The following is a 19,609-nucleotide window of genomic DNA, read 5'->3' on the forward strand; positions in this document are numbered from 1 at the left end:
GAATTGAAATGGCCACCCAGGAGCATGTGATGACAAGGATGATGGCTGACAAGCTTTCAGGAAGTCTTTCACAATCCTCCAGGATCCTCCCAGCCAAGCGAAGTGCCTTCCTCTGTGCTCCAAGGACACCCTGAATGTATCTTAGCTGCTTGGGACAGCTGTTATTTTAACCTGTTGTGTTTGTATCCCAGCTCTGCCACTCACCATCTGTGAAACCTTGAGCCAGGTACTCACCCTTCTGAGCTTAATCACAGTAACGAGTCCTTACTGATAACCTAATTTTGCCAGGCAATCTGCTAAAGTGTTTTACATAAATCATTTCATATGGTCCTCCCACCAACCCTACAACGTAGATCCCATTACTATAACTCTTTTACTAATAAGAAAACGGAGGCCCAGCAAGGTTAAGTAACCTACTCAAGATCAGTCATGTGAGTAGTGAGTGCCAGACCCCAGCAAGTCTGCCAGGAACACAGTAAAGACCCAGTGAATATCATCCTCATCAGGGCTGGAACTAGGGTGAAGCAAGTGAGGTGAGTGGTTCAAGTGCAAGTTCAGATCTTGTCTTTATTTGGAATTTTGTTGTTGTGTTCATTATGGATTTTTTGCATTTATTTTTATTTTGTTAAATATCGCATTAAAATATTTATCTTGATAAGTAAGTTTTTTGGCACCCACTTCAGTTTTGTGCCCCAAGCGAGTGCCTCTCTCAGCTCACTCTAGTCCCAGTATTATTTTTCTCATTAATATTACATTTAAAGAGGGAATTATCTATTTATTTGTTGGTAGCCCTGGCTAAACTCAGAGACATTTGAAAGTAACCCCCAATTATCTTGTGACCGTAAAGCCTAATAAAGACTTGGTACAGAGTAGATGTTCAATAAATACTTGTTGGACTTCATAATAATTTGAAAAAAAGATGAATTTCTATGTAGTGAGAGGAGAAAACTGGGCAAACTGTTAGATCTCCATTAGTCCAGTTAGTCCACTGTGTATTATTGTTGGCAGTAATAGTATTAATATTGTTTACAAATTAACCATAGCTTCAGGTATTGAGGATCTAACAGGGCCAAATGTTTAGTGCACCTTATCTCAATTTCTCATTACAAAGCTGGAAACTGAGGCTCAGCAATGTGAAGTCACTCACCCAAGATCACACAGCTAATAAGATACAGTCAGCATTAAGCCCAGGTCAGTGCAGGTCCAAACCTGGGCTCTTTGCACTCCACCACTTCCCTTTCTATTTCACTTCACAGTCAGTGATGGTAATGTTGTAGAAAAAACTGGGTTCTTGTCACACGACGAGGAAAGATTAGGCAAGCAGACACTTTGAAGAGTGAGAGGTTATGGAATTTATTGGGCAAAAAGGAAAAAGACTCTCAGCAAAGCAAAAAGGTTCCTGTTAACAGGCCCCCATCTCACAGACTGAATCCCAGGTTCCCACGTGGGAACAGAAGGGGCCAGGCTCCTCCCTACTGCAAACAGCACAAACTTCCTGAGGCCTTACCCATCCTCCCAGTGCACAGGCCAGTTGGAGATTGTCCAGGGAGCCCTTTTTACTTGGCTGTCTCAGTAATATGAAAAAGGCATGACCATTGGTCATGAAGAATGGAATGGGTCAAGTGAAGAAGATAAGAAAGTTATATGAAGAAAAGAAATGTATACACTTGCCCACCCAAAGCAGAAGGCGTTCCTGAGCCCTTCTATGTAATTGGGCTATGCCATCTCGCCAGCTGCTGTAAGGTTGTCTTGGAGATTCTTCCATGCTGTATGTAGTATGGCCTAGTATGGCCTTGACCTGCATCATCTTGAAAGGATAGATCCAGGACCTGTCTTTGTGTCTCTAATACAGAAGTGAGCTATACATTTGTCTTCCTGACCTGTCTCCTTCCAAGTAATTTTAGTAGTTAGTCTGACCCATTGGCAAGAAATCCACACAGTTGGTCAGTTGGTGATGAGCACCCCAGACCAGACACAGTGGAGCCAGTTGTTCTCAACCTCTTGTCCTTTGTCCCCCAGTACAGCAGGTCAGCACTAAGTTTCTGAGATCCTAGTCTGATTTCTACCATAAATTATATGTCATGGTGGTATTTTCCGAAGTGTAGTTTTTGAAACATCAGTACTATGTGGAATTTTGGGGTGAAATGAGGTTAAACAGGCTTTTCTACCTCCATATTTCTCAGAGACTTCAAAGGTTAATATGGATGGGGTCTCCAAGAGAGGTATATTAAGGGCAGCATTTCTCAAACCTACTTGGCCAGGAACGTCTTCACATGGAGCACCTCTTAAGACTAGCATTTTGAGAGATGCACTTTGGGAAATGGTGTGTTAGGATCTTTTAAATATTCTCTCATTAGCAAGTGCCAAGAGGATGAAAACTTGGGAAGTGATTCTTAAATCAAAATGGTGATGTCCTCTTTTTTTCCTTTTCTCACTAAAAATGAAAATCATCTAACTAAAATATTCTTTTCTTGTCTTTTCCATATCTATACATCTCCAAATGAATTTCCATGGCTGTATGTGTGAGTTATAAACCAAAAAGTGTCTGTGACAGGTCTCAATCAATTTAGAAGTTTATTTTGCCAAGGTTAAGGACATACCCGTGACATAGACTCAGGAAGTCCTGAGAACATATGCCCAAGGTGGTTGGACTACAGCTTGGTTTTATATGTTTTAGGAAGACATAAGACATCAATCAGTACATGTATGATGTATGTTGGTTCAGTCAGGAAAGGCAGAACAACTTTTAGGAGGGAGTGGCTTCCAGGTCATAGGTGGATTCAAAGATTTCCTGATGGGCAGTTAGTTGAAAGGGTTTATCTAAAGACCTGCTATCAACAGAAGGGAGTGTCTGGGTTAAGATAAGGGGTTGTGGAGACAAATGTTTTTGTTATGCAGATGAAGCCTCCTGTAGCAGCCTTCAAAGAGAATAAATTGTAAATGTTTCTTATCAGACTTTAAAAGGTGCTCTTACTTAATTCTCTTCTAGATTAGGAAAAAGACCTGGAAAGGGAAGGGGATTCTCTACAGAATGTAGATTTTCTCCACAAGAGACAGCTCTGTAAGGCCATTTCAAAATATGTCAAATAAATCTATTCTGGGATAAAATACTTTGATTTCTTTTATGGCCTGTTATCTGTCATGTTGGTATCTTATTGCTATAAAGAGTCTGCTTTGTCAGTCTTAAGGTCTCTGTTTTAATGTTAATGCTGGTCAGCTGTATCTGAATTGCAAAAGGGAGGAAGGAATAATGAGGCATGTCCAACTCCCACTTCCCATCATGGCCTGAACTAGAGTTTCAGGTTAATTTAGGAATGCCCGTGGCCAAGAGGAGAAGTCCATTTATTTGGTTGGGGGCTTAGAATTTTATTTTCGGTTTACAGTGTCAAGCACTTAAAATGTTCAGACACTATGCTACATGCTTTCCACATGTCATTCATTTAATCCTCACAGTAACTCTGAGTTAGCAACCAAAACCCCCATGTTAGAGATTAGGAAATTGAGACTTAGAGGGTTTAATTAACTTTCCAAAGTTGTGCAGCAAGTGAGTTGCTGAGCGAGTGTTTAAACATGGTTACAGACTTCATAGTCTATGCGTTTAAGCACTGAAATGGTGAAATAGTTATTTTCTAACCTGGAAAAAAATATATTTATCTTGAATTTACTACCAGGGAGTTTATCTTATCTTGGATCATCATACAGCTCAATTCTTTGTTGGATGATAAAAGAACATTCTAGAGTTGTTCCCACTTTTTATTTGTCCTTGCCTCCCTTCTCTGACTTTCAGTAAGTGTCACAAGGGCTTCAGAGCACATAATCCTAAATGCCGCACCACATTGTTTTCTGTTTTATGGCTCTATAATCTCCTCTGTTGTAAATACATTCAGAAATGATTGTGGCTTTTCCTTGAAGCCTCAACATTTTTTAGAAAGTGATTTATTCTGATAGTGCTTTAGCCTCATGATTTCAAATATTAAGTTACTCGGTTCAGGTGGTCTTATGTTTTTCCCATAAATGTATTTATGTCACCCCACAGACTGGGAAATCTCATTCCAGTTTTTTTTTCTTTCTTTCTTCATTTGATTTTCCTGCAGGAGGAGAACTGAATTCTTTGAACTTGTCAGTAAAGGAGAATACGATTGGAACATCAAAAACCACCGTGATGTATTTCGGTAAGAAAAAGCTCTTGTTTATGTGTTTCTTCATTATTTGGACATTTAGCCATGCTTTTCTGACAGTGCTAAGAGCATAGAAGTGATTTTTAAAGTAACAAATCTTAGCTTACATTCAAAATATTCAGAGATCAGTTGGATAACTAGAGAAATTATTGAGAATGTCTTTTCATCTTATAATGTATTATATTTTTGTCTCTTCTCCAAAAAATCTGCCATCAAATTTAGAAAATGAAGTTCAAATTAGTTCAGTTTTGGCAAGCCACGATTTCTTCTGTTTTCTGGAGAAGCTGGGGTGCAAGTTGGGTGGAGAAGGGATTTTTGTACCCTAGAAATCAGAGTTACATAGCACAAAGGAAGTGGGGAGTAACTTTTGCTTTTCTTTAGAGACAATAGGCATTGCGGATAGAAAACCAATCAGAACAATATTGGAGGTGGAGATAAGAAGGCTGTTCTAGCCTTTGCCTGGAACATCTTCCAAGTTGTTTAGAAAGGACAGTAGCAACACACTATGTTTATGGGGCAGAATTTAACCTCTCTTGCAGCCACTCCAGAGACTGGGCACCATCCCTCTTTCTCTCATACCCCATTCTTCCACTCTCTCCACCTCACCCACCCCAGACCTCCTGCTGTCTTATTCCTGTTCTAACATTGCTAAGTTTTGCTGAGAGAGCTTGTGAGGCCAGGGTTAGGGCACACTGGGTCTGCTCCACAACCAGGCAACTACTGGATTACCCCAAGCGGAAACCTTGACATAGTCCTGCCATATCTGCTATATAAAATCTCTGGCACCATCTTCTGAACACAGGCCACTGCCTGCCCCACCCTCTGTAGCTGTCCTCATATCACCTTCCTGCAGCCCTCTCCTCAGAGGGCTCTAGTTTTTTTCCTCTATACTTTAACATTCCTCTGTATTATCTTTACAGACCTTTTTCTTCATTTTTCATCTTCAAGACCAGCCCCTCCACTGGTGCCCTAATTCTATTTCCTCCACCTCCCCACCCTCCACCCCCTACCGCAACCTGGCTCTATCAATCATGCTCCTTTGGCTTCCATTTTCAAAATCTATTTTATTCATCATGACATTTCTAGACCTAAAAACACACTTCTGCCTCCCCAGTCAAAAAGTCATCCCTACAGGCTGCCTTTTCTCCAGGTCCCATCATAGTTTTCTCCTTCCCTTCACTCCCACACTTCACTCCACACTTCCTAATTTCTTGCAAGGCAATTTCTTTCTTTTTGTATAATTTTTAATTCCATAAGTAATTATATGAATATATATTTTCTGTAACAAATCAAAACACTGCTAATAAGCCCCCAGATCTCCTTTGAGCTCAACCCCCAGTTCCCATACTGGTTGCACAGCTGTATTTTGTTATTAGTGTATTGTGTTTTTCCAGACCATTTCCAAAGCACTTACATACATATGTACCCTTAGGAAAAATACTGTTTAGTGTGTATTTTGATTGTCTATTTTAACATAAATTGTATATTTATATACCAATGTGAACCTGGTTTTCCACTCTACTACATGGTTTGGAATTCTTAACATGTTTTTACCTCATCATCTTTTATCATTGCACAGTATTCCAAAATACAGATATAACACAGAATATTTACCCATTCGTTACTGAGGAATTAAGTCTGTACTATGTGATTTCTGCTTCTGTTGAATCACAGTCACCTTCCAAGTATTAAATGCTGCAATCTTTGTTTTCTTCAGCTTCCTGATCTCTTTATAGCCCCTAATTGAGTTGGCCTCTCTTTTCTTAAAACCCTCTCCAGCCTTGGATTCTGCAATGCTATATATGCTTCTGGATTCTCTTTCTTTCTGACTCTTTCCTTCTTAGTCTTTTTCTTTTTTTTTTTTTTTTTTTTTTTGAGACGGAGTCTTGCTCTGTCGCCCGGGGCTGGAGTGCAGTGGCCGGATCTCAGCTCACTGCAAGCTCCGCCTCCCGGCTTTACGCCATTCTCCTGCCTCAGCCTCCCGAGTAGCTGGGACTACAGACGCCCGCCACCTCGCCCGGCTAGCTTTTTGTATTTTTTTTAGTAGAGACGGGGTTTCACCGTGTTAGCCAGGATGGTCTCGATCTCCTGACCTCGTGATCCGCCCGTCTCGGCCTCCCAAAGTGCTGGGATTACAGGCTTCAGCCACCGCGCCCGGCCCTTAGTCTTTTTCTAGCCCTAAACAGAACTGTCCCCCAGGGATGTATTTTTTATTCTCTTCTCTTTTTCCTCAGCATCCTTCTAGTGTCACTACTATCTCTTCTCAAATGACTCCCAGCCCTTTTCTTGGGCTTAGCCTCTCTTCTGAGCTCTTTTCCTGAAATGCCAGTTCTCATTCAGTTTCTCTACTAGATATTTTCCTACAGAGATTTTCAAACTTTTTTGACAAGGAACCCCGTGTGGAAGAAATATCTTATTTGGAAGCATGGTACATAAAATGGAGGTGCTCCGGGTTCTCCCCTCTCCCCTCATCTGCCCTCCCTCCCCCATTTCATGGTTACGCTCTGACCACCTTGCACCAAGGGTGGTGCTCTAAGGGAGCACCATCTGTAGAGAATTTTAAAATAGTAATAAAACCAACTAAAAGTCAGTCTGCTTTTTATTATCACCATGTGTCAGCAATTCTAAATAGTCAATGGTGAGATATACCTCCTAAGAAATGTCTTTTGTTGGTCTAAATTTGAAACAATTGCTGAGGTTACTGTTAAGATAAAAAATAATTGATATGAAAGCTTCAAATCAGCACATTTATTATTTATCCTTTATTTGCACACGTAACGTAAGTTAATTCTAAGAATGCCCAGGCATACAGCTGGCTCCTGACGTAGGTGGATGCAGCTACATACTTTCAATAGTAAGTTCCTAATTGTTCAGAACCTCTCAAACTCTCTGGCTGTCGTTTGTGTTTCCAACCTTGCAGAACTATATTCCTGCTTTTAAAGACTATATTCAGAATAAACAATGATAGCACAGTGATGGTAAATATGAAGACACATAACTTGAGATACTTTCATTCTGTCATTTTATGTGATCATTCATGGGTTTTATTCATGTTTAAAATTTAAAACAGTGAAAGGAAGTGCAAACTGCAAAGTGTCGTATTTTTGTTTGGCAAGTACAAATTTCGGTCTGTACACAAAATCTTTTTACTCAATTTGAATACATCTTTAACATTAAAATTTGTTCATTTTAAATTGTTTTACAACTACAGAACAAATCAAGAAGATAATGATTGTCACACGATGATTATTGAAATAATTTTGGCATATAGAGGAGAGGTATGTTAACTCACTGTAAATTGAACTAGAATTATAGGGACCTCAGTCTAAAACAGTTGGTAGAAACTCTCTCCCTGGTCTCTTACTCTCAAAAAGATCTTTCACTTCTTGAAGAGCCTTAATCTAAAAAATAAGATAGAACTGCTCATTTGTTCTCTTCAGTTCTTCCTTTGCAATCTTCCATCCCTGTATCTCCTGCACTCTTCCTTCCCACTCTCCCTTCCTTGTTTTAGGCTTTTGTCAATTTATGTCTCCAATGAGTCTCCCTCCTTCCACCCTCTCCTTCTTCAAACCATCCTCACATCCACCACCTAAAGTTTCCTCCCTAAAGGTCTGTTCAGGTCCCTTGTGAGTCCCCAGCCTTAGCTGACTCTCCAGTGCCAGATGGACAAAGGTTGCAGCCACTCCACCCATCCTACCTCTCAGCCTCTCCGGTATCCCTTCTCTGTGTGGACTTCCTGCTCCCCTGTATTCATTGAAGTAGAGATTCTTCTGTCAGACAAAGGATTCCAATCCTAGCTTTGACACTTCCTAACTGTACAACCTGGGGCAAGTTACCTAACCTTTCTGAACCTTATTTTTTTATCTGTAAATAAGAGATAATAGTATTGCTACCACATATAGAGACTGAGTCAATCACCCTGTGCAGGCTTCCCAATAAGTGGTAGCTATTAGAATTATCATCAGATATTCAATAAACTTGTTGATCAACTGATATGCATTTGAGGAGTAAGTTTCAAATTACCAATTGAACAGAACCTAAGTAATTATCCACATTATGATACAAATAGGCAACTTCACAGAGATTATTTGCTGTGCAGGAGAGATGCTGAGAAATCCAATGCTTTAGCCAGTCTTGTCCCCCTCCAGTACTGACAGCATCCATGTGTAGCAAGAGGGCATCTGGTAGCTTTGTGATAGGCACAGAATCCTGAATTCTTTACTCACCTTGGGAAGGTAAAATGACTTAATGTCTGCGTGCTTCTGTTTACTTATCTGTAAAATAAGGATAATAGCAACTACCTCTGGGGTGGTAATGACAATTCATTTAGTTAGTAGTTTAGTTAGCAGTTGGTTAGTAAAGCACTTAGTACAGAGGCAGACACACAGTAAGCTGTGTAGAAATGCCCGATACAGAAGGTCAAAAATGAATAGGCTGATGTGTCTCCCTTTGCGTAGTGCTTAACACAGGGATGTTTGGAATTAGAGGTTTCATCAGTGCTGCTTGGGTCGAGAGGGCTGCTGATGCCGGTGCCGCCTGGTTGTGACTTGAATGACCTATTGCTATGTGTGACTCTGCCTTGTTCCCTGGAGGGGTTTCCTGTGGGGGATCCCCCTGCCATCTAAGCATGCTCTGCCATCTGGGCAGCAGACATGTTTCCAAGGCATTAGATCTGGGAGGGTATGAAATGTTAACACCCGACATCAGGACAGCCCTCTGACCTTTGGCTGCATACCCCTTTCTTCCAAAAGCAGTTAGCCAAGATGTGGTTCCCCAGCTCAAATCCTATGTTACTTTTCATCACATTCTGCTGGTTTTCAGCACCAAGAAAGTAGATTTGGGACAGAGTGTGCCTTATTTTTCCTCCTCCCACCACATTAAATTATATATAAGCACCAGAGCTATCTACAATTTGAATTGTTCCCCGTGTTTCCATGGTTCAGTGTGAATTATAGTTAATCCTGCCCCTCAGAACTCTGATTCAGACCATTCCTGTGCTTTCTTATGTGCCCAAATTAATGAAAGCTGGAGCTGAGTATGTTTCTTCTTCATAATGCTTGTAAACCATGGTTGGAGCCAGGTAGTAAACTGGAGTGAAACGATATGGCTCTTGCCCATAAATCTTAGCTCTATAGAGCAGATGAAAATGAAGGAGCCCCTTATGTGGCATGTGCCTTGCCTCTTTGGTGTGGGTTTTCTTTCGTTCCCATCAATCAATGATAAGTTGGTAAGTAGTTTCATCAGCCATGTATATAGTGTTATATACTGATTCTCTTGCTTATAGTTTAAAAAAAACGAACAACGTTGTCCATTATAAATTATTTTAAGCAGAGCTTGCTTAGCTCAGGTGTAGAGAAAGTAGTGCTTTGCTTTCCTTGATTTGCTACAGACAAAACAAAAGGGCCACCGGAGGATGTGTGAGAGCTTTGTCTTCCTAAGCAGCGTGGCCACATGATGGAGATGCTGAACACAGGGACTATAAACAGTGCTGCCCCTTGTTGAAGAAAGGAAGATGTGAGCTGGCCTCGTTTCCATTTTATTTTATTTATTTATGTATCTAGGATGGGTTTGTTTAGGAATGCAACAAAAGATTATTCAGGCTGTTTTGTTTGGTTCTGTTTTTCAGATCAATGTTAATGACAGCCTGTGACCTTGGAGCCGTGACCAAACCGTGGGAGATCTCGAGACAGGCAAGTGGTGATTAATGGCAGCGCTCAGCAGAGGAGGGACTGGGGGGGTAAGGGGGACACAATATTCCCAGAGCCCAGACTACCAGGCACTGAAACCCTAGTCAATTTGCATCAGTATTAACATGGTGTAAAAAATAGCAGGAGGCTTAGGCACGACATAGTTTACTGCACAGCCCTTTTTTTTTTTTTTATCGTGCTTTCACCAAGCAATAATATTTCCGACTCTGTAAGATATTTTTCATGTGCTAAATCTGAATAATACATTGACCATTAAGGCAAGAGTTTCAAAGATAGGATTTTTGGCAAGATAATCATGTCTTAGCACAAGGTCTTGTTTTTTTATATCTGAAAATAAAAGGAGGCAAAAAGGAAATTATATTTTTCTTTTTAAATATTATTTAGATATCAGAAAGCTCTGTGGTCAAAATATGCAGTATCCAATTTAATTTGCAGAAAAACAAACCATGCTTTTACCACCTATCTGATTTCTCTGCCACAAAGCATTAGTTCTATAAGAACAGTTTTCAATTTAAGTAACTACCCAACTTAAGATTGTGGATTGCTGATAGTATTTAGAGGTTAATCATTATGTACGTTTTATTATGCACCTACAGTGTGGGGTCAAAAACAGTAACTTGGCATCTAAAGACTTGACATTGGCCGGGTGCGGTGACTCAAGCCTGTAATCCCAGCACTTTGGGAGGCCGAGACGGGCGGATCATGAGGTCGGGAGATCAAGACCATCCTGGCTAACACGGTGAAACCCTGTCTCTACTAAAAAAATACCAAAAATTAGCCGGGCGAGGTGGCGGGCGCCTGTAGTCCCAGCTACTCAGGGAGGCTGAGGCGAGAGAATGGCGTAAACCCAGGAGGCGGAGCTTGCAGTGAGCTGAGATCCAGCCACTGCACTCCAGCCTGGGCGACAGAGCGAGACTCCGTCTCAAAAAAAAAAAAAAAAAAAAAAAAAAGACTTGACATTTTAAGGAAAATAAGATGCATTTCCATATCAATAAATAACTAATATCTATTGATTGTTTCATGTATATTATCTCATTTAATCCTTAAAATTGTACTCAGCTGAATAATGGCCACCCAAAGGTATCAGGTCCTAATCCCTGGAACCTGTAAACATTACCTTCAAAAGAAAGAGTATCCTTGCAAATATGATTAAGAATCTCAACTGCAGACTGATCTTGGATTATCCAGGTGTGCCCTAAATCCAATAACAAGTGTCCTTATAAGAGGGAGCAGGGGAAAATTACACACTCAGAAGAGAAGGCAATGTGAAAACAAGGCAGAGATTGCAGTGATGCAGCCATGAGCAAAGGAAAACTGGAAGAGGCAAGGAGCGGATTCTCTCCAAGAGCCTCCAGAGGGAGCACATCCCTGCTGACACCTCGATTTCTGCCCGGTGAACTGATGTAGAACTCCCAGCCTCCAGAACTATGAGTGAATACACTCCTGTCGTTTTGGCCACTAACTTTGTGGTAATTTACAGCAGCCTTAGGAAACTAATATAGTTATTATCCCCATTTCACAAATGGGAAAAATTAGACTTAGAAAGGATAAGCAGCCTGAGTTTATACAGCTTGTAGGTGGTGGAGCTAGGTATAGATTCTAGCAGGTTAGGCTCCAAAGCTTTCATTCTTAGCAGTGTTTTATGGTTTCCTTCACAGGATGCATCAGTCAGCATTTTTAAATGAGGCAAGTGTATCCACAGAATAGGCTATGTTACCATTTTACCCAAAATCTCAGTGGCTTTAAACAACAAATTGCTCACGAACATGGGCACCTAAGGTTGGCAGGTGCCACTTTGTCCTTATTCTGTATTGGGGCTGAAGGAACAGCCACTACCTAGATCACTCTGATAGAGGCCCTGGAAGGTCTTGCACTGGCAATTAAATGCTCCCCGCAACAATTCATCAGCCAGAACTTGTCACATGACCCCACCCAACCAGGAAGTACCATCCTTCTATTTGCTCAGAAAGGAGAAAGCCAGAAATAGTGAGCATGTGACTACCAGAGTTTGCCCTTCTCATCACCAAAACTGTGATTCATTCTCCCTCCAGCAGACAAAATATACCCATCCTTCCTCCAAGAAAGATAACCCAAATGTCCCATCAGTCATGGCATCAAGCTCTTAAGTCCAGCATCTCTGGGCGATATATGCTAGTCTCTACAACAGATCTAGATGCAGATTAAAGACCTACACACACCCAAAATACAGCATCAACATACACCGAAAAGACAAAATATCCATTATAACACTCCCATTCAGAAAGGGAAGAGATGAGTGATATTCATCGCAATGTGGAGTGGTGAGTGGTCCATGGCAACTCCAGAATCCCGCTGGGTACTCACTGTGAGGGTGCCCTACCATGCAGGGGACCCTGATTCTCTGGGAGATGCTCTCCAGTTCCTTTTTCCCTCGACCTTTCAATCCTCCCCGGGAAATTATTCCTTTCCCATCACCCTTCTTAGCTTTATCTGGAGGTCAAAACTGCCTTCTTCTCACCTAAAGAAGGTTGAAGTTCCAACACCTGTTTTGTGTAATCATGGGCTTAGGGTTTCTTTAGCACTAAAACTCTCTTGTACGTTTAGTCAGCTTTTTATGTCTTTGATTCTAGTCCTTTCCATTTGCCCATAACCACATCCACATTCCATATAAACATCCCAGATTTTCTGTATTTATTTGTTTCTTTACATTTAGGAATAAAGAAATATGGCAAATATATTTATTTATTTCTGACTTAATTCCTAGTGCCTTGGGCCTAACAGCCTTCAGTGAGAGAACCGTATAGGTAAATCATTTCATTGTGCCATTTTTGTCCAGTTAAAAGGATATGCTGCAAACTACCTAATTCCTTCAGAATGTAACCCTAGGTGTGTTGGCAGTACCTTTGATTTGATTCTTGTTACAAAGCTGAGTCTTAATCAAACTTCGTCAAAGTGTATCACAATTTTCATTTTCACAGTTTGGAATTAAGAAGTAATTTTGTCTTCCATCCCTACAAGTCCCTGAATTTGTGACTGTTTCTATTCCCTTTCATTCCTGGTTATAAGCCTGTTCCTCCTTTTCTAAACTCACTTCCTGTAATTCCTAGCAAAACAGTCAATGGCAACCATCACATTTTACCAACATTTTGTTTTCTAATCTCATCTCCCAAGACTGTAAGTTTATTCAGAACATTGTTAGCTTTTAGTTATAACTGTACAAATTATTTTGCCATGGATTCTCATCCTTATAGCCTCCTCATTATCTTGATACCTGGCCCCCAAGCTGATGACACATGTTTTAGGGTCTTTTTCTCTCTTTCTCTTCTTTTCTCTTTTAATAGCAACACCTCACTTCCGTACCAATTTTTGTATTAGTCAAGGATAGGCTAGGCCTTGGTTCAGTAACAAATACATTCTGAAATTTCAGTCGTTCAACACAAATAAAGGCTTATTTCTTGCTCACACTGTCCAATGTAGATCAGGCAGTTTTCCTATAGAGTATTCCACCAATTGTGCTTTGGTTTAAATTTCAGTGTGACATATTTGAAGTTACAAAAAGTCACAGAAAGCAGGATAATTGTGAAGAATTTGTGTGGTTGACTAGCTTCTTTCCGCATCTCTGCCCACTGTTCATCTTACCCTCTCCCCTTTCCCATATGGGAAGGTCTCCCTTCTGGGAGAGTTGGTGAGTAGACTGCAGGGAAGAGGTAGGAGGCTCTTCCAGGTATTGGGGAAAAGTGTAGTACTCGGGGAGCCTCCTGTAATAGGGATGGAAGGAGGTGGAGAGTGTGAGGAAGTTAGAAGGACTGAGAGAAAACTAGAGAAGACCAGAAAGGGAATGGGGTGAGGTATGATGTGCCAGCACCTTCAGAAACCCCAGTGAAAAGCATGTCAAGAACTCAAGGAGCAGTAGCCCCAGGGGACAGGAAAGTGACAGGGCAAAGTACTTGCAAGGAAAAAAATTTCTGCCTTGATATTTTAGGCCAACTTGGGAGGCCCAATAGCTGCTTGTAGGTGGTCTTCTCAGTCGCTAGTGTAAATATTATTTTATTTTCTGGATGTGAGCTTCTGTTGAAAAGTGCAGAAATGTAAGAGTTCAGGGAAATAAAACACAAAACCATCTATTTCCTAATGTTTCTATCAGAAAGCTTGTTGCAGTTCTAAGCTAGCAATCTCATTCTTGTTTGTCTCCAAATTGATGGGTTAAATTTTTTTTTTTTTAATGCTCACTTCAAAATTTTAGGAAACATTTGGAGAAAACAATAGGCCTTTCTTTAAAAAATATTTCTCTAACTTCCTGGATGTTGATTTTTAAAAATTCCCTTTCTGCTGGGGTTTATTCTACTTTCCCTTCCTGCAAACAAGACTAAGCATGTGGGTTTCCCCAGTGATTCCCCCAAGGCCTGATTAGCATCTCAATTTCCTTCTTTAATAAAAAATTCAATCAGGAACCACTTAATGTTCCTGATTGGGTTTTTAAGTACAAACAAAGCAGTTGTGCAAGTTAAGCTGTGAAAGGAGCACAGGGGAGATACCAACAACTAGTTGAGAAAGAGCAAGGACAGAATTTTGTTTTAATTTCTTTTCTTTTCAGGGGCTACAGACCTATGCAGGACTCCCACCTTGAGGTGCCTGATGTGCACATTTACATTCTTTAATGCAAAAGACCTAGCTTAAAGCAATCTGAGGGAGAGTTCTGGGAACTGAATAAATAAGGTCATACCCTTAGGGGACCATTTCCTCTTCAAAGGAAGGCCAGAGAAAGAAGAGAGAAGCCTGGTGTGCTGAAATGCAGGGTAGCAGGAGAGACTGGAGAGGAGACAAGTGAACTGAGTCCTAGAAAACAGGCACATATACAAGAGATTGGGGTGAAGGGGATTTTTCAGTCAGTTCCAACTAGTTTTTTTGTGGTTAAATTATTGAAAAGGGCCCATGTTTCTTAATAGAAATATTATAAATCTGAAGTTACTGGATATTTGATTTCTTTATATGTGACTGCACACACGCTACTCTCAGATGTGTGTGTGTGTGTGTGTGTGTGTGTGTGTGTGTGTGTGAGTTTAGTGTTGTGTTTCAGTTTTATCTATAATCTGTGACTAACCAAATCTTTTGAGAGATCAACGGAGTTATCTTGATACTATGCACTTGACCAAAATTAAATTGTCTCATCTTTGCCAGATTTAAGAACCTTATCTTCATAAGAACCTGGAATAGAGAAAAATTTGTTTGGTATCCATGTCCTCTTGCCATGAAGTTGTCTGGGATTTATTCTACTCTTCCAATATTTTTTAAATCCAGCTAGTTCATCTCAGAAATTTCCTAGATGCACACCATAGTAGCATTGAAAATAGCCATTCAACATTTAATCTGTTATATCAATTTGCTTCTCACAAGCTATCCTGAGAAGTGAAGGTGTGGAAAAGAAAAAAAAAAAGAAATCTGTTTAGCTTGGCAATAATCAGTAGCTGCTGACCATCCAAGCTAATGGATTAAAAGCAGAAAAATATAAGTCTCTGTTTAAGGTTTAAGGTAGAACAAACGTCCCATTGTCCTTGTACCAACTAGAGCCTACCATAAATTAACACTTTTAGTGCGTAGATCCAGACAGCCTGAAGACCAAGTCACGCTCTTCAAACTATACCGTGACCTACTGTAAAAGTCTGCTATTAACAGTGAATCTAGCATTAGTCCTGCCTCTTGATTGATTGCAACAGTAGGAAGCAGAGGATGTGCCCTGGGGTTATCCCTCCCAGAGTGCATACAAATATTGGTAGGGAGGGAGTTGAGGAGTTTTCGTGTGGCAAGATGAAGCTGGGCTAATATAAAAGTATGCAACAAAATAAAGATTCTACATAGAAACAATAAAAAGTTGGCTAAACTATCATTACATAATATAATAATAATTACACATTATTATTAAATGAATATTTGCTTCACTTTTCTGTATAAGAACTTTTCCTGCTTTGAAGCTGGCAACCTGTTGCTTCATCCCAAATATGGAAGCTGTATAGTGGGAGATTGCCTGTTGGCATGCATCTAAAATTACATTGCACAAGTTCTCCTGATTAAATGAATGAAACTGATTTCCAACATGAAAGGTTAATATACTTATTTCCTCATAAGCTTTTTAAATGATTGTCTGTGTTGATGAGGATCATCAAATACATAAGCAAGAAAGAACTTCCGAGTCTCGTGATAAACTACACATAACCATGAATTGAAATATTTATATGTTTCAGGTGGCAGAACTTGTAACCAGTGAGTTCTTCGAACAAGGAGATCGGGAGAGATTAGAGCTCAAACTCACTCCTTCGGTGAGTGCATCCTTTAATTATCACATATTTACCCTTTTGAATGACATTTTCAAAAACAACTCCAAATTACAAGTTGGAAATGGGAAAGACTGAAAATGGGTTTAAGGAGGCACTCCTGAAAGTTTAAAACATTAATTAAACGTAAATGCTAAACACTCTTATTCCCAAGTCTCTGATTAAGAGTGGTGAGCTACTTACTTAACAAGCATTTCCTGCGCACCCACAGTGGGACAAGTAGGCACGAGGGAGGATGAGCAAAGTGGAATTTGAATAATTCAAAGCCCAGTGCTGGCATTTCATGTATGCCTACTTTAGAATAGAAACACTGTACAGCAAAAATTAAAGGCAGGCTGTCTAGCTTTGAGAAGCTAGATTTTATTTTCCAATTTCCAACTTTCAAAATCCCAAAACAAACCATTTCAAATCTCTGTTTCTTTTCTTTGTCTGTAAAATGAAAAAGTTTCACCTGTGGAACTAGGGTCTGGTGATTGGAACGCTATTTATATTGGACTCACCTGCTCAGTTATTACTTAAGAATGTTTACTGTAGGCTCAAGGTGATGCTGTTTTTAAGCATAAGGATACAGAAGACATAACTGCCTCAGTCACCACCTCAAGAGGGGCAGCCTCTTTATTACTAACCAATGATTAGCTAAAAACATAAAACCCAATGATTCTGAGAGTGGTGCAAAGCATTTTAAAGCCTGGCATAGCACAGTAGATTCAATGATACTCAAGGCATGTATCAATTGTCAAGAATGTCTGTTTATGAGAACCCAAATTAACTGAACTTGAACATTTGGAGGTATTTATAAGGTCTTCAAGTTTTAAGACATCCTTCTTTGCTGACATTTAAAAACAAGGAAAAGCAAGAGAACTAGTTCCTAGTTTGAATAGTTTCACCTGCTTGAAGTAAGAATGCAGTCTTGCTAATTTTGACTATTCTTAATCAGTTGCTTATGTACAAAAGGTCAGGAGCTACATAAGTTGAAACACATACCAATTATTTTGGTTTTCAAAGCAACATTGACTTAGTTTGTCAAAACATCCCTTTTTTGGTGGTGTCACCAAATTTGGTTATAAAAATAAAAATATTAGCTTGAAGGCCGGGCGCGGTGGCTCAAGCCTGTAATCCCAGCACTTTGGGAGGCCGAGACGGGCGGATCACGAGGTCAGGAGATCGAGACCATCCTGGCTAACACGGTGAAACCCCGTCTCTACTAAAAAAAAAATACAAAAAACTAGCCGGGCGAGGTGGCGGGCGCCTGTAGTCTCAGCTACTCGGGAGGCTGAGGCAGGAGAATGGCGTAAAGCCGGGAGGCGGAGCTTGCAGTGAGCTGAGATCCGGCCACTGCACTCCAGCCTGGGCGACAGAGTGAGACTCCGTCTCAAAAAAAAAAAAAAAAAAAAAAAAAAATTAGCTTGAGATACATACAGTTAATGTATAAAACCTAGTATGACCCAAATTCTCTCATCTCTACTTTCAAATAAAAGCTTTTCCCCCTTTAAAAACTGTTTCAGAGGCATACTCTGAAGAGTTTACAATGCAGCAATTCCACAGGTCTTTTAATTAAATGAAAAAATATGAGTAAATTGCCAGCACTGGTGAGCTGGCGGGTGCAGTAGTGCAGCACTAAGGAGCCTTTATCTGTAGGCTCAGGTAAGGCATTTTCTGCAGACATAAATGAAATTAATTTTGTGGTAGAAACATAGCTCTAAATGCTTCTGTCTTCTCACAAAGACTATGGAGCACCACTGATGACCGTCTCATCAGGGGAGGCCTGGCTGATGTGGCAGGGTTAACCCTCAGTTCTTTTCCAGAAATATCTGTAAATGCATGCACCCAGAGCTGACACCTGCTGTGCCCATTATCCCTTGATATTTAGGAAGAAAACTGCCCTGGAGCCCTCTCAGGTATCATGGTCCCAGGCGTCATGGGAGTCACTTCATGAAGACAAAGGCTAATGTGGCCCACAGCCAGAGGGTCAGGATTGGAAGCAGTGAGTCAGTTAGGAAAGCCTGCCTGAGTGCCTCCATGTGTTGGGCATGAAGCAAGGCACTGTGTATCCAGCAATGAGTAAGACACCATCTTCCCTGCCCTCAAGGATCTTGTCAACTGGTGGGAAATACAGACATGAAATAATTACTAATACTAATTTTATGAGATGCAAAATGCTGTGAAGCACAGGACTGTGTGGGGCCTCACACGTTTTTTTTTGTTTGTTTGTTTGTTTTTCTCATCAAGCATTAAGAAGTGACTAGTACAAAAATAAACCCCTTAAAATTATGGTCAACTGATCTTGAACATGGGTGCCAAGATAACGTCTTTTCAACAATGGTTCAAGGACAACTGCATATCCACAGGCAAAAGAATGAAGTTGGTTCCCTACCTCTCAGCATACCCTGAAATAAACTCAAAATGGATCATACATCTAAATGTAAGGGCTAAAACTATAAAACTCTTAGAAGAAAATATAGGTACAAATCTTCCAGACTGGGGTTAACCATGGTGTCTTAAATATGAAACCAAAAGCACAGGAGACAAAAGACAAAATGACCCAGAGATGTTGGTCCAGAGATGTTGATTTGAACTTCATTAAAATTAAATTGAACAGCCAGGCGCAGTGGGCTCACGCCTTTAATGCCAGCGCTTTGGGATGCTGAGGTGGGCTGATCACTTGGGGTCAGGAGTTCGAGACCAGCCTGGCCAACATGGTGAAACTTCGACTCTACTAAAAATACAAAAATTAGCCAGGTGTGGTGGCGAGCACCTGTAATCCCAGCTACTCAGGAAGCTGAGGCAGGAGAACCATTTGAACCTAGGAGGCAGAGGTTGCAGTGAGCCCAGATTGCACCACTGCACTCCAGCCTGTGTGACAGAGTGAGACTCTGTCTCAAAAAAAAAAAAAAAAAAAAATCAAATTGAACTTTATCAAAATTAAAAACTTTCATGGATGAAAGGACACTATCAAGAAAGTAAATTTTCCCATATTATGGGAAAATATTTGCAAATCATACAAAGACAACTCAATTTAAAAGATAGGCAAAGGATCTGAACAGACATGTCTCCAAAGAAAATATGTAAATGGCCACAAAGCACATGAAAAGATGCTCAAAATCATTAGTCATCAGGAAAATACAAACTGAAACCACAATGAGATACCACTTCACAGCCACTAAGATGGCTATAGCAAAAAAGACAGACAATAAGCTTTGGGTGAGGCCATGGAAAAATTGGAACCCCATACATTGTTAGCAGGAATGCAAAATTATGCAGCTGCTTTGAAAAACAGTTTGTCAATTCCTCAAAAAGTTAAACAGAGTTACCATATGCCTTAGAAATTCTACCTCTAGGTATATCCCCAAGAGAAATGAAAACATACATCCACATAAAAAGTTGTATGTGAATGTTCACAGGTATTATTCATAAT

General features: G+C 40.3%; 1 protein-coding gene across 2 annotated transcripts in view; it reads left to right on the top strand.

Annotated features, from left to right (window-relative positions):
* PDE11A (phosphodiesterase 11A) overlaps positions 1–19,609 on the top strand; it is a 482,346-nt gene that overhangs the window by 423,622 nt on the left and 39,115 nt on the right. For both annotated transcript variants that reach the window (XM_010382456.1, XM_010382461.1), the window contains 3 exons: positions 4,095–4,172; positions 9,805–9,868; positions 16,105–16,179. In XM_010382456.1, the coding sequence (XP_010380758.1) occupies positions 4,095–4,172; positions 9,805–9,868; positions 16,105–16,179 (217 nt within the window). The remainder of the gene's footprint in view (positions 1–4,094; positions 4,173–9,804; positions 9,869–16,104; positions 16,180–19,609) is intronic.

Source organism: Rhinopithecus roxellana, chromosome 14 (assembly GCF_007565055.1).
Source record: "Rhinopithecus roxellana isolate Shanxi Qingling chromosome 14, ASM756505v1, whole genome shotgun sequence".
Classification (NCBI taxonomy): Eukaryota; Metazoa; Chordata; class Mammalia; order Primates; family Cercopithecidae; genus Rhinopithecus; species Rhinopithecus roxellana.